At 41.6% G+C, this 16,581-nt stretch overlaps 1 protein-coding gene across 1 annotated transcript in view; it reads left to right on the top strand.

The window, feature by feature from the left end:
- Positions 1 to 16,361, top strand: part of LOC145405342 (putative G-protein coupled receptor B0563.6) — a 51,334-nt gene extending 34,973 nt beyond the window's left edge. Inside the window, exons 3-7 of the mRNA XM_080276753.1 lie at positions 3,347 to 3,493; positions 6,590 to 6,781; positions 10,512 to 10,696; positions 11,738 to 11,890; positions 16,173 to 16,361. Of these exons, the coding sequence (XP_080132879.1) occupies positions 3,347 to 3,493; positions 6,590 to 6,781; positions 10,512 to 10,696; positions 11,738 to 11,890; positions 16,173 to 16,361 (866 nt within the window). The remainder of the gene's footprint in view (positions 1 to 3,346; positions 3,494 to 6,589; positions 6,782 to 10,511; positions 10,697 to 11,737; positions 11,891 to 16,172) is intronic.
- Positions 16,362 to 16,581: the final 220 nt, after the last annotated feature.

Genomic DNA, 16,581 nt, shown 5'->3' on the forward strand with positions numbered 1-16,581 from the left:
AATACAAAGGACTACAAAGGAGTACAAAGGAAAGCAAACAGCAAAAGACCTTATGGTCCTTTCGAGGCTGTTTGTTAGAGTAGACTATGACTACGAGATCTAACTCTACATGCTGAAGGATAAGGATAGTAAAGAAAGAAGGTTCCCACCGCCTCGAAACCCTCCAGTTAAAACTGGCGAGAAAAAGTGAGAAAAACCACCATGCAGCGTGGAAAAACTGACACGGAAATTTCATAGGAAAGACGGAAAAGGAAAAGCTACATTCTACAATATATTATCTATAAACTATCTGGGTGCAGTGATGGAAAAGAGGAAAATGTGCAAAAGAAGTGGAAAGTAGAGTGACACAAGGAAGGAAAGTAGCTTGCGCAATGAAGGTCTTGATAAGAAACAGAGGCTTGAGTGTTGCAGCTGCACGAGGCTTACATGAAGGAGTGTTAGTGCAAACTTTAACATATGGATGTGAGACTACTATGGTGTGCCATGATAATGAAAAGTCAACAGTGAGAGCAGTGGAGATGGTACTGCTGAGGAATGTATGTGGAGTACAGAGGGTGGATATGATAAGAATTCATGTGATTCGTGAAAGATGTGGATTGAGGAAGTCCGTGGACATAAGAATCGAAGAAAGTGTACTGAGATGGTATGGTCATGTGGAGAGAATAGATAACAGTAAAGTGGTGAAAAAGGTATAGGCTTATCTGAGAAAATTTGAAGAAGGGAGGAGGCGAAGTAGGCCAAGGAGAAGGTGAAGAGATATGGTGGATGAGTGTGTGAGGAAGAGAGGTTTGGAAGTCGGTGAGGCTAGGGAACTGACAAGAGATCGAGCTGGCTGGATGAATATTGTGAGAAGTGCATGGTAAGGGATTTGGCACCTCTTTTTAACGTGGCAGCGTCTGGATTGACTCCATCGGATACGTTTATATGAAGTTTCAGAACGTGGTGAATGTTTTTGGCGTATCCGATAGAGCCAGGATTCCGGGGGCTTGCATGATGAGTGAATGGAAGCGTGGCCCATTAGATTGGGCAGATTTGGGCTGTCTGGACATTGCTACTCCTTACCCTGCCCTAGGGTGGGAAAGGAGGTCCGGGTTGATAATAATGATGATTTCTAGTCACAATATCATTCTCAATTTCAAACAAATTATCATATGTAACATCGATAATTTTTGTTAAGAATTTCAGATACTTTTATTAGATCTCCTCTTGGTTGTCGCTTTTTTACAGGAATCATTTATTTTTTTTTTTCGCACTTCGTATGGTAAATATCGCAGAGATGGGGGCATTTTTGTGGCTCTGCACTGCACTCTATCTAGTCTATTTTTCTTCCATATTAAGATTCGGGGACCGGTGTTGTACACAGTATTCTAGGTGTGGTCTAACTAATGACATATAAAGCTTAGAAATTACATCGGGCGTTATATGACTAAAGCATTTTGTTTGCCTTGTTACTGGCTGCTGTACACTGTTTGGAGTTTCTGAGGTCGTTACAGAGAGAGAGAGAGAGAGAGAGAGAGTCAAGTTCACCCTCCAAACTGCACTCATCCATCATCTAAATAGAAAATGGGTTACGGATCACTGTCCAGGAAAAACCAGTATGTTATAGTGAGAGGGATGAAGATAGCTTTATCTGACCACTTCATTCTGGACAGTGTGTATTAAGCTAAGTGAAATCTTCTGGAAGTAACAAGAATACACACACACACACACACACACACACACACACACACACACACACACACACACACACACACACACACACACACACACACACACACACACACACACACACACACACACACACACACACACACACACACACACACACACACACACGCAAGCACTCACACAGAGCATACACGCAAGTATGCACACGCGCACTTACGCACGCACACGCATTCGCATGCAGACAAACACAAACACACGCACACAATAAAACTCAAGCTTACATACACAAACAGAGAGAGAGAGAGAGAGAGAGAGAGAGAGAGAGAAAACGCCGGATGCAGGGGGAAAGTTGTTTATAGAATTAATTAGCCTTGAAGGGACAAGAGGGCATTGGGATCTGGTTAATTTCCTCTTGTTTCCACCAGTTTTAATTATCCGTGTAATTTTCGTCGTGCGTTGCTTCCTTTTAATTTCCGGTTATTTCTTTGGGCAAATATTTTCGTTGCGGTCATTTCTTTAGTGTGGTTATAAGAGGGGAAAGTTTCTATTTCATATGTAATTTATTTTATTCCGGTAGTTGTGGATAAGGGTGCCCACCATCCACTCATCCGATATAGTACTAGCTTCAGATGACTATACATCAGGAAGAAAAAAAAAATGTTTTCCTTTAACCAACAAATGGATGCCTAAGATTCTAGCATGATAAAGGTCTCCAAACGAACGTGTTTCTTAAATATAAGCCGTTGGTGTGGTAGGGGTTCATTACTCATATACTGCCACTCAGGGAATCGCGACTGGTTACCCCTCCTGAATTTCTGGACTGAGCAAATTAGCTGTGAGCGCCTACGCTCCTGCTGGGCGAAAAAGCCTGAATGATGGATGGATAGAATCAATTAAATCCTTTCATGATCGGGGCGTAATCTATATTCTGTTTTTCCTGACGCCATGATTTTTTTTTCTTTCTTTTTCTTTTTTTTTCTTTTTTGCCCAGAGTGCGTCATAGGAGCTTGAACTATTTAATCTGGTGGCGCAATTTTCATTTTAATAAATCCACCAACAGGCTATTTCATTCAGAGTAAAGATCTTGCATAATGAAGGCGGCTGAGTGAAGGCTGCATATAAACCCCACTCGTTCCAGAAGCCTCTCCATGCCTGAACGAGATCGTCAGGAGACAGCAAGAATAAATCAAGAAATACCTCACGGGAGCCTGAGAGTGTTAATAAATGCCTCCTCTGCTTCAGGGCCGTATTTTAAGTGGTATTGGAGATTTCGTAACACCTCTCCCTAAGCCATTTATCCTGCACAATACATTTCTATACATCCTACTGTGTTATCAGAAAGACGTGAATAAATGCGAGATAATGTTAATGTGAAGTGTGCAAAATATACCTGTATTTCTCAGGAAAAGGGACTAATAGGCCACCTCGAATACAACCCTTTACCTACCCGTTTCTGAACTAAGGTACGCGGCAGCATCCCAATCTAACCCAGGCCAACGCAGTCCAACGCAACCTACCCCAGTTCAACGTAATCCATTCTCTTCAGTCCAACCTAGTCTAACTCAGCCCAATTCAGACCAACCAAACCTAACCTAATCTAATATGCTCCACGGTGTGAAGAGCGCCTAGTCACACCCAACCTAACCAGACCTGTTTTAACTTTATTTAACCTCCCCAGGGTACGCGGCAGCCTCCCTGTTCGCGTTGCTGTGTGCCGTGCCCTTCAGTCACCGCGCCCTTACACACGAGGCGGGTAGGTGGTCCAGTTACTACGTAGCCGCCTTCCATGCACACGTCGTACTGTACTTCGGCAACTCTTGTATAGGTAAGAAGCACACACACACACACACACAACAGCTAATCTTTTACTACCTCCTTCGAGGTGTAGGGGCACGAGGCTAGGCTGTAGTAGTCATTAAGGACAGGTAACCAGCTTGCTTCTCTAGATGGCACTGCATAATCGATCAACTCCAGTCACCTGTTGGGGACTGAACCTATTCAATACGATCATTTCGACGGGGCAACTAACCACTATGCCACCAGGCGCCTGTTGGTAAGTGCCCTTTAGCCAACGAGCCCTTACACACGAGAGAGGAAAGTGGTTTAGTTATAGTTATTACGTTGCCTCCTTCCTTGCAGGCGTCGTTCTCAGGCAGCTCATGTATTGGTAAGTTGTTCCGTATATTTTTCTTCTGTTTTTCTCTTCTTATTTTTCGTTATAACTTCCACTAAGGAAGCTTTGGATCTGGCTCATTTACCTGTCTGCCTACCTGTCTGTCGTTAAGAGTAGCATTAATGAATAACTGTTAGCTGCTGGAGGACAGGTTGACATGGGGATAGTTCGTTTGTGGCCACCCATTTTGGAATTAATGTGTCTGGTTGTTGAAACGTAGCTTGAGAGGAATATCACAAAATTTCGAATGATAATTATGGACCATCAGATGATTAAGTGATTCCGTTTTGGGGGGAAAATAGTCAAAGGTCAAGTTCTACATCATGAAAACCATGAAAGAGGAGATGGTGATGTTTTGGCTGAGTTTTTTCAACAAACTCAACCCTAAATACAGAAAATTACAATATTCCTGTACTTGATTTTGATATCCCTCAAATACCTCCTTTCATGATTCACACCAGATACGTACAAGCTATATTACAGAATCTCTCAGCAGACAAAGCTACTGGGCCAGACGAAATTCCTTCAATAGTTCTTAAAAATTGCTTCTCAGTGTTGGCTCCCGTATTAGCAAAATTTTTCCGCTTATGCATCCGTACCTCAAGTTTTCCAGCCTCTTGGAAGGAGGCAAATATCCATCTTGTTCCTAAAAAGGGGACAACTTCTGATCCATTAAACTATAGACCAATTGCAATAACTTCAATTCTCAATAAAGTTTTTGAGACGCTAATTACCAAACACATAATCAAGCATCTAGAAATCTATAAATTAATCATTGATCGGCAGTATGGATTTAGACAAGAACGTTCAACTGTAGACATTCTTTGCCTTCTTACTCATCAGATTAACAAAACAATAGACCAACACGGTGAAACACTCACAATAGCACTAGATATATCAAAAGCATTTGACAGAGTATGGCACCGGGCCTTATTGTCTAAGATGTCACACTATGGCCTTGCATCACTGGTTCCTCTAATTTCATCTTACCTTCATAGTAGAAAAATACGGGTCATGGTAGATGGAATTTATTCTCAGTTTCATTCCATAAATGCTGGCGTACCTCAGGGATCAGTTTTGGCGCCAACCCTCTTTCTCATTCATATAAATGACCTCCTATCTTCACGCACAACCCAATACACTCTTATGCTGATGACTCGACCCTTCATAGTTCTTTTACATTTAGTATCACCTTTACACAATTTGATATTATAAACTCCCAGATAAACACAGCAATTTCTCTGAACCAGGACCTTTCTAAAATTAATCAATGGGGACAAACAAACCTGATCTCACTTAATGTTCAGAAAACTAAATACATTAATTTCTCCAACAGAAAGAATCCCTCAGACTCTTACATACTTTTAAATGATGTCCGTATTCCCGTATCCACTACAATTGATATCCTAGGTGTTACTCTAAACCCCAACCTAAGCTGGACAGCTTATGTTAAATCCCTGGCTAAAAATGCTTCCAAAAATTGGGACTTATGTACAGAATTCGTGAGTTCTTCACTGACGAGCAGATAGCCACAATATACAAAAGTCATGTGCGTTCTCAGATCGAATACTGTTCACCACTGTGGAGTGGATGTGGAGCGGTTGCATTGAGGCAGTTGGACAAAATTCAAAATAAAGCCATTAGATTAATCAATAATCCTGCCATCACGCAAGACCTTCCTCTATTATCAGTGCGTAGAGATGTTGCTTCTTTAGCACTATTTTATAGATATTTTTACCGTAAGTGTTCTGACGAACTGGCTTCAATTGTTCCTCTCCTTCATATTTTCTCCCGAAATACTCGGGCAGCTGGGAGTGCCCATGAATTCACACTCTCTCCCCCGCAATGCAGAATCTCTGCTTATCAAAATTCATTTATTCCCAGAACTACTACTCTCTGGAATTCACTTCCTGGGAGTTGTTTCCCACAAACATTTAATCCACTTCAATTCAAATCCAGTTGTTATAGATATTTTATGAATGCAGGATGCCTTTAGGCACATGGACTTTTTTTTTTCCTTTGTTTTTCCTTCCTCCATTCATTATCTATAAAAAAAAAAATGTGTTCCCTGAGTGCTCTTGTTTCTTCGTTTACCATAGTTGCGGATTTTTGCCTCTTCTCTGTGTTTTTGTCTGCCTTTTTTCTGACTGTGGTTCTCACCCAGTTTCAGTATTTGCGTTCGCACTGTCTGTGTCTGGTTCTCCATCTCCTTTTATTATTATGCAGTCTGTCTGTCTGTCTCGCTTTGTCGACCAGATTTTCAATGGGAAAGGAGGCCTCGTAACACCTATTTCTTAGCGTGCTATTTTGCATATTCTACTTTAACATACCCTAGTGTATTATTTACAGCTTTTGCATATCGACCTACTTTGCATCAGTGACATCCGTAAAGCTCTCAAGGTGTACTGAGCAAAATAAATCGCTGAGTAACAAGTGCTGCGAAACCTCCTAACCTGCTTACAGTACTGTCGTGCCTAATTAATCCTCTTTTGTATTTCCTCTGCATTATTATTTTCTATTTTCGTACACTGCTTCTTACGTTATTCTGTTATCTCTTCACTTCCATTGTGGACCTTGCTACCTTACCTCAATGCATCCTAAGATAAAAAGAAAAAGTGATGATGATGATGATGATGATGATGCTTCCCCCACATCAGTCACATTCTATTCACAACTCTTACCTGTTTTACTCTTCTGTATCATCTCTCCCTCTCTACAGTTCTGTAATTCCTCTACTCACACCCACAGGCATAGGCGTGGTGATGCTCTTAGCCCTGACGGTGGAACGCTTCGTGTCAGTGTGTCACCCAACTCAAGCCAGGACGGTGTGTGGGGCGACGAGAGCAAGAATCACAGTGGCTGTTATTCCTCTGGCCACGTTCATTCTCAACAGTCCCTACCTCTTCCTAGCTCACGTCGTCTCATGTAGGACCGAGACGGGTGAGAGAGAGAGAGAGAGAGAGAGAGAGAGAGAGAGAGAGAGAGAGAGAGAGAGAGAGAGAGAGAGAGAGAGAGAGAGAGAGAGAGAGAGAGAGAGAGAGAGAGAGAGAGTTTATACGTTTACCTACAGTATTTACTTGATTGATGGACGTAAAGACTCTGCATAGATATTACGTGTTATAGAACTGATACTTACACACACACACACACACACACACACACACACACACACACACACACACACACACACACACACACACACACACACACACACACACACACACACAAAGACTCGTGGCATAAGACGTGCTGGAAATAAAGAGAAGCAGCTCCTTGGACGACTGACTAAAAAAAAAAAAATACTGATCATGAAGTTATCAGTCATGAAGTCTTATAAATCGTAACTCTAAATGCCCATGTTCATGCTTTTTTTTTTTTTCTTAATATATTTTGGCAGTAGAGTGTAGGAAGGGCCTGATGTTTACATTGTGAGGATATTTCCAACATGGTAAGATTTTCCGTCGCTGCGAACTAAAAATTTGCGAAAATGTTCAGTAATATCCTCGTATTTCTTGGGGGAGATTTTATAACCCGGTAGCCAAGGAGGCAAATTTCGATATTTCTTAAATGATGAGAGAGAGAGAGAGAGAGAGAGAGAGAGAGAGAGAGAGAGAGAGTATTATAAATCTGAGCCATTATTCTTCATATCCACTTATAAAGATATTTCTGTTTCGTTCACCATTTCCTCTCAGTCATTCTCTGCCACACCACTTTTATCTCTGAACTTCCCACCTCTTTGCGCTCTCCTGTTCCCGTCACTATTTTCTGCTCCTTTTTTCCCTTCTATCTCCAAGTCCCTTAAGCCTCCCTGTTTTATCTCTGATCTCTCCTCTCTGGATCATTTGACTGGCTCTGGAGTTTTCGCAACATCTCCTCCCTAGTGATTTATTTTGCACGTTCCATTTCAGTATCCTCCAGTGTACTGATGTAGGCAGTGTAGATATTCGTGGATCAGAGGACACGATGATGAAAATGATTATATGCTACGATAAAAAACGTATATGATTGTCGGCAAGTTACATCCTTCGTAAAACACATAACAGATGAACAGTCAAGATAACGGTGTGGGAAGCCAGAGACGTAGTGACAGAAACAGACCGACATGGACAAGGATGACCAGCTGAGATTCGGAGATTCACTGGGATTGGATGGTACAGGCTAACAATAAAGAAATGAGAATGAAAAAAAGAAAAAGATGGGAGGGGCCCTTGTCCTGCGGTAGGCTGTCAAGTTGAAAATGATAAATGATGATGATGATGATGGTAAGGCGCCATAGATAATAGGCCTATGCAAAAGACTTCAGAGATGCAATATGCAGAACCAATCTCCAAGAAAGGGGTGTCACGAGGTCTCCTGAGCTATCTATGCGAACCTTTATCTCTCTTCTCTCTTTTCTTCCTCCCGACTCTCCTCCCTGTCTCCATGTCACTGTGAGTCGTATTCTAAGTAGTTATGGATATTTCTCAACTTCTTTTTCGATTAATTCTGCACGTTACGTACCATTATCGTCATCCTCATTTATTGGGAAAATTATGGCGTTATAAGCGATGTAAGTGGCATACAAGGTATAATATGCCAAGTAAATCGCTAAGGCAAAGCAGTTACGAGGTCTTCCATGCCACCTAGAATACCACCCTCTGTCTTAATATCTCTCCAGTCACTCTCTTTTGCCTTGGATCCTCTCTCTCTCTCTCTCTCTCTCTCTCTCTTACAAAATCAACCCACCACTGCCACCTTCGCTCGTTTGGTCAGTCACCTGTTGTATATATTTGGTTGCCTAAGGCTCGATGAAAATTTCTGTACTGCTACAGAAAATAAATTATTGAGGGGTAATTAAAATGATTTGTAAAACATAATATTTTTGGAAATTTGAAACCAATAAAAGTGAATGCAAAGTCTGGAGCCATTGGAAGTGTTTGTGCAACGTTTCATCCAAGTCACTCCAAGCACCTAGTACGAGCAGCTGGATAAACCCTTATACAGACAGATAATGGTCCATTCTTATACTGTGTTCAGGCTTCTCAAAATGAACGAATCTGGAACTTGGTTATCTTTCTTGCTCAGTTATCTAGAAAGAAAAACTGTGGTAAGCTTTATGTCTTGCGCTCATTTCCCCTCCCCCTTCGCCGAATAAAAAAAATATTCCCTACATACGTCTCTCAAGTATTTAAATTCACCTCTACCCTCCTTTCTGTCTCCTCATCATTCTTTCTCCCGTACACGTTCCTTGGTTCACATAGCGATGGTTTCTCTGTCTCAGCGGTCTGTATCTTCACTTCTGTCTAGTCACTTTATTCTGCCTCCCATCTCTACTGCGTATCTTCATGTCTCTCTCTCATCTCCATCTCCACGTCTTTCTCTCCCATCCTGGTCCAATAGTTCACATGGAAAGGTAAAATAAGTGGGTTATATCTCTTATCTCTCCAGGCTCAATCTTGATCTCTCTTTAGTCACTTTTTTCTACATTTCGTCTGTTTATCTGCATGTCTCTCTCTCCTCTACCTTCACGTCTATCCCCCATACAAGTTCAGTAATTTAAACGGTGAGCCAGATTAGGTGAGGTTTATCTCGTATCCCTCCTGTCTCAATCTTCATCTCTCCTTGGTTATTTTATTATGCCTCCGCCCATCTATGGTGGAGGAGGCATTATGTGATTGGTCTGTCCGTGCATGCGTGAGTGGGTCCGTATTACTTTTGTGGGCGCTATATCTCTTAAGCCCATTGACGGATTTCGACCAAGCTTTTGTCAGCAATACAGTATGAAGAGACAATGAACTGATCAGTTCAGCAAGGTCAAGGGGTCAAAGGTCAAGCTCATATGGTGTGGGCGTGATGTCTCCCGAACCCTTCGACGGATTTCAACCAAACTTTCGCCAGTGATAGAGTATGAAGGGACGATGAACTGATAAGGTCAGCCATATCAAGGGGTCAAAAGTCAAGGCCATGTGTGTGTGTGTGGGAGCGATATCTCATGAACCCCTCAATGGATGTCGACTAAACTTTCGTCGGTGATACAGTACGAAGGAGCAATGAACTGATTAGGTCAGCAAGATCAAGAGGTCAAAGCTCTATGGATGTGGACGCGATATCTTCTAAACCACTCGACGGATTTTGACCAGACTTTTGTCAGTGATGATGTATGAAGGGACGATGAACTGCTCAGGTCAACAAGGTCATGTGGTCAAAGGTAATGGTCATATGGGGTCTACTTAGTTTATCTTTAGTCTGATTACATTCCACAATAAACCTTGTCATGGAGGCTGTATGGCGAGTCCGTGCACAAGGCTTGGCGGAGACATACAGAGCTACCCTTTGCATCAACTGTTCGTAGTCCAATTTCTCAGCCATTCATTCTACCTTCCAGTATGTCCCATCTTTATCATTACGCCTCTCTCTCTCTCTCTCTCTCTCTCTCTCTCTCTCTCTCTCTCTCTCTCTGTCTGTCTGTCTGTCTCTCTCTCTCTCTCTCTCTCTCTCTCTCTCTCTCTCTCACTCCACCATACAGGTTTAGGGGTTCACACAGGTGCGCGTTCTATCACGGTCTCTTACTTCAGTCTCTACAGTCTCTACCTGCACCCCTCTCTAATCACTTTATTCTGCCCCCCATCACTACTGCCGATCTCCATGTCTCTCTAATCTCCACCTCCATATCTCTCTCTCTTCCATACAGGTTCAGTGGTTCACATGGAGAGGCAGACAAGCTGGGTGGTGCGTTCGGTGTGGTTCCAGGTATATAAATGGGTGTTGGAGGTGGGGCTTAAGCTGGTTCCTGCCCTTATCCTACTGTACCTCAACGTCCGCATCATTATCACATATAGGGCTGTGTGTGAGAAGAGGAGGAGGATGACGAAGAAGGTGAGGAAAGAAGAAGATATAGAGTTAAGGAAGAGAGGGAGAGAGCAGGGAGAAAGACGAGAGGAAGAAGGCACAGAGGGATGGGAAGGAAGAGAAAGGTGGGAAAAATAGGAATGTGCGTCCTGACCATATAGAAGGTTATGTGTAAGAAAAGGATGAGAAGGAGGAAAATGAGGAAGAAGAGGGAAGAAAGAGATGGGAGAAGGAGAAAAAGGAAGAGTGGGGGAGGAGAGGAGAGGATGGAGAGAAGGAAAACAGGAATTGAAAAGAAAAAAGAGGGACGTCACTGAAAAAATTGGAAAGGTAGAGAAAAATTATGGATGACAACGTGTAAGATTGTGAGGTGGAGATTGATGAGAGATGGAGAAAACGAAGAAGAGGGAGAGAGGAGGGGGAGAATGGGGAGTGAATGAGGAGATGAGATAGAATGATTGATGTAGATGAATAGATAGATAGGTAGATGGATAGATGATAAGCAGAATGATAGACAAGTAGGTGCTGGAAGTGGCACCTCAAACACCCTATTTTGTATCTCCCTCTCTCTCCCCCCCCCTCTGTGTGTGTGTGTGTGTGTGTGTGTGTGTGTGTGTGTGTGTGTGTGTGTGTGTGTGTGTGTTTTATATCTACATATGTTTTTAGGCTTGGGGGTTGGAAGTGTGATTATAGCCTTCATTACACACGATCAAAAAAAGTATCTTTTCATATTACTATTTTTACATTTGGAAACCATGGACGTGCCATTTGAAAATTCAGTCACCTTCCATTCTGCGTAGGCCTGTTATTACTATTAACACCTTGCACAGCATGAAGTTTACGAAACATGTAATATAAACTTACATTCAGAATAGTTTATCTTGGGAAGAAAACGGTAATGGCAGCAACGCTGACTGTGAAACCGTGGCTTACCTGCCTAAATACGAGTATATCTGATTAATCGAGTGTACATACTCTTTTACTAGGGAGCTGATAGGAAAAAAAAACAAATATAAAATTCCAGATGCTAGGATAGGTATTAATAGGTCTTACATATTCTTGGGACAGGTTCGAGGAGATCAGAGGCGGCAGTACGCGGAGGAGTCCCGTCTTATGATGCTTCTGGGAGGAACATCCACTCTTTTCTTCCTCTGCATGTCGCCTATGTTTGTGCTGTCTCTCACCATACACCACGCATGGACCAACACACTCGCTTTCCAGGTGATATGTGAATGAGTTTTTGTGTGCTGGAGTTCTTCGTACTGGATTGTTATTATTATTGTTGTTGTTGTTGTTGTTGTTATTATTATTATTATTATTATTATTATTATTACTCGAATCATTACTACTACTGCTATTACTACTACTACTACTACTATTCTGCTGCTGCTAATGATGATGATGATGATGATTATTATTATTATTATCATTATCGGCACTGCATTGTATCACTGCGTCAGATAAGCACTTCTACTCTTGGAGGCCTGGAACTACCTTACCAATATGGCTCTAAAAGTAATGAGACCACCAGATACTGTGATGTTTCCTCTCGGTTTTCCTCTTCCAAACTAATTGTCACATATACAGGAGCGAGTTTAAGGGACATACGCCTAAATCTAAAATCTCAGAGTTGGATGCAGACCCCAAAGGTTTGACGATGATTCTTGTAGCATCTGACAGTTGGAATGTATTTGTCGTTCTTGTATGGTTAGAGACTACATTATGTAATATGGGAAGCAAGCTAACTGTACCTTATAATGACCGTCAGACACAGGAGCTTCCACTCCACTATTCTCTTTAAGGTTGAAGCACAGGTCCTTATGTCAACTCTGCCACCACAGTGGTTGAGGAATATATGCAGAATGACAAAGTGCTGTATTCCATTGGGGTTGGATGTACAGAAAGAGAAATAATAATCTTCCCAGTTCCGGGTGAGGAAAGTTTACAACAGGCGAAATACAGTGGAAACCCAGTCTCTACCAGTGCGTGTTTCAGATGGTTCGACTTTTCCTCTGTGTATTTCGTCAGACATTGGGAACATACTTATTTCATACATTTTAGTCTACACCCTTACCTGTGGAGATTTCGAGCCGCATCGCGACTATTGTATATTGCAATTGTCATGCTACATACCTATCTTAATCACTATGGCCGCGATGAATAAAGTTCGTTGTTACATCCATTGACGTTAAGTATAGATGTGAGAATCCGCAGATAGGCATCACAGAAGGTAGTGAACTTATATTTCAGGCGTGTAATCACGATGCGGCCTAAAGTCTCCACATTCAGAGACGTCTAACCGACCAAATGGTATATTGCAAAATTGTCATTAAGATCATAATAATAATAATAATAATAATAATAATAATAATAATAACAACAACAACAAGTGATAATGACAATAATCATCATCATCATCATCATAACAATAATAATAATAATAATAATGATAATAATAATAATAATAATAATAATAATAATAATAATAATAATAATAATAATAATATTAATAACAATAATAATATTAACAAACCGATAGCTAAAAACAGCAGGCCTAAAGTCGGAAACGAAAAGGTTTATCATGGCAGCTCAAGACCGATGCATCAAAACTAATTATTACCGGAACAAGACCTTGAAAGACGGCACCAATCCGACGCGCAGGATAAGCAACAAACACCAAGAGACAAGACCATCTAATTTCCGGCTGCTTAGAACTGGGCAAAACAGAATACGAGGGGCGTTCAAAAAGTTTTGGCAACAGGGTAGTAAAAGCAAACTTAATAGAGATACACATTTATTGAAGTTCACACTCCTTCAACATACTCTCCTCTAAGGTTTACACACTTCTGGAGCCGTGTCATCCACTTAACAAAGCACTCCGAGTACTCAGAAACAGGTATACTCCTCAGTTCTGAATTTATCCTCCTGTCAAGGTCCTGTTCCCTTTGAAAATTGATTCCAGGAAGTTTTTCTGACAACGTAGGGAATAGCCAACAGTCACAGGGTGCCAGGTCAGGACGGCACCGTGTGACTTTTGGCTATTCCCTAAATTGTCAGAAAAACTTGCTGGAATCAATTTTCAAAGGGAACAGGACCTTGCCAGGAGGATAAATTCAGAACTGAAGAGTATACCTGTTTCTGAGTACTCGCAGTGCTTTGTTAAGTGGATGACACGGCTCCAGAAGTGTGTAAACCTTAGGGGAGAGTATGTTGAAGGAGTGTGAACTTCAATAAATATGTATCTCTATTAATTTTGCTCTTACTACCCTATTGCCAAAACTTTTTGAACGCCCCTCGTAGATCCAAGGGCACAACAAGGCAGCAGCATAGGCTACATCCATTGGGCAATCTGTAAGCATTGTAACATTAAAGTCAAAGACAAATACTATGAACATGAACCATCAAGTGTTACAGAAAACGAAGAAGCTACTATACAATGGGACATGCCAATCCAGGCGGATAAAGAAATCAAAGCCAACAGGCCTGACATAGTTGTGAAAGACGGAAAGAAAAGATTGTGTGTGCTCATCGATATGTCCCTCCCCAACGAAAGTAACACCTTCCTAAAAACAATTGAAAAGCTCTCCAAATACAAAGACCTGGAGATAGAAATTGAAAGGATGTGGCGCATGAGAACCACAACAGTACCAGTGGCCATAGGAGCTCTTGGCCTGACAAAGAATGGGATGGAAAAATATACCATCATAATCCCCGGAAACATCAAGATACAAGAGTTGCAGATGATCGTCCTCCAAGGAACTGCTCATATATCGAGAAAGACGTTATCCATCAAGTGAACCATCACACCCTCATGGGAGCCCTAAGTTCAAGGGTTGGACTCGGCTCCATGAGTGAAAATAGCAGGACTTCAGGGAATACTTCATCATCATCATCATCATAATAATAATAATAATAGTAATAGTTGCTGGGTATTTGATGCTGCTACTCCTGTTATTCTTCCGTTTGTTGTTACTGCGTGTGTGTGTGTGTGTGTGTGTGTGTGTGTGTGTGTGTGTGTGTGTGTGTGTGTGTGTGTGTGACAGATATAGCACTTTCCATCTCAGTGAGGCGATCCGATCTTAATTGGTTATAGACCCTTTTCGCAGAAACATAGGAGAGATAGATAGAAATAGATAGACAGACAGATAGAGATAGATAGATAGATAGATAGATAGAGAGAGAGAGAGAGAGAGAGAGAGAGAGAGAGTCTGTCCTTTAATTACAGTATTCAGTAGTTTTCTAATTTTAGACAATATAATCTCTCACGATATGTGGTCAGTGAGGGCATCCACCATCCACGCACTCGATGCAATGCTGCCTTCAGGTAAATCTATACTGAGTGACAAGCCAAATAATGAACTGTAACACAGGACATTATTTACTACTCGGGCTAGTAACCTTATATTCTATTGACGCCTGGTGATCTGGTGAGTTAAGGCTCCTAGAGAATGGGGCCGGCTGGGATTTGCATTTGAGGAACGGTTGGGTTTTATTGAGCCCATAATGCTAGTCAAGAGCGAGCGAGGCTGGTCACCCTTGCTTTAAATATTGCACCAAAATACCCAAGTCCCGGGCCCCAACGCTCCTGGTGGGTAGTGAGGAACTGTATTATTGATGGATGTTTTAATGATCCTAATAAAAGCCTTTTACTGGTTTAGGCGCGTTTTAGAATTTTAGTCTGGTTGATATATCACGGTACTGTGTGCTAAAAGAAACAATTTTTAACGTAACAAGCTTAATTGTCTTATTATTTATTATGATAGGAGATATAAACAAGGTATAAACACTATCAGCTCAAGAGGTCACTGGTAAATAAATTCGTATTGTACCCTAATGTCCAGGATATAACAAAGGAAGTGCCATCGAACATAAAAGGTTAATTGAGATTACGAGTATATCTCGTCCTCTCGGTCAAAGATGTGCTCACAGGTTGATTAAAACTGTCTTGGTGTAGCAAAAATAAAACAAGACTGTCGTGAATTTAGTCAAGATGAAATACATTGAAATTCCACATACAAAGTGCCCTGCAAATAGTGTGCTAAAATTCAGAGGGAAATCTTTAAGTCATATTTTTAATGAATGCTATATCAAAATGGGCCCGCGTCTCTACCGCTATGGAGCTACAGTTACTGATAGTCTTATGAGAAAAAATGTTTCCTCTCATTGTTTATTCATTAATTAATTTATGCAAGTTATTCAGGCAAACACATGCTGATTTTTTACTAATATTTCCCCTCTCTACCCCGTACTCCTTCCTTCCCCCTCTTCTTATTTCTGCCCCTCTCCATTTCTTTCTCTACCTCTCCATCGATTTTTCTATCCCGCGTCCTATTTCCTCTGCTCCTACCTATTTTTGTTCTCCCCATTTCCATTCCTGTCTCTCTGCTCTCCCATCATTCCAATTCTCCTGTTTTCTCTTCTGCTGTCATCTCTCCTCTCTTTATCTCTACCTCACTAACCTCCCACTCTCTCTCTCTCTCTCTCTCTCTCTCTCTCTCAACAGATCTTCCGAGCCACAGCCAACGTTCTCGAGGTCACAAACTTCGCTGCCACCTTCTACATCTACTGCATTTTCTCCAAGGACTTTCGCGACACCTTCCTACGAACGCTAAGGACGACCAAGGACTCCCCCATGGCCGTGTCTATCCTGGGGTCCGTATCTGGGCTCAGGGAGGCAATTAAAGTCACTTAGGGCCCACACTCTGAGTCGCATAGAGGTTTTCTAAGCACTTGTTCTTTAGCAATTTATTTTTTACATAATATTTTAATCTTATCTTCTCCGGGGTTTGTTTATGCAGTTTATTCTTTCTGTCTCCAGACGATTTTAAAAGGAAGTGAACTCGTAATAAGTGAGTTGGTGAGGCCTACTATTTAAATTCTAAACCTTCTACATCAACAAGGCTCCCCCAAGC

Source organism: Coenobita brevimanus, chromosome 66 (assembly GCF_032717465.1).
Source record: "Coenobita brevimanus isolate Jiangsu-jjx chromosome 66, ASM3271746v2, whole genome shotgun sequence".
Classification (NCBI taxonomy): Eukaryota; Metazoa; Arthropoda; class Malacostraca; order Decapoda; family Coenobitidae; genus Coenobita; species Coenobita brevimanus.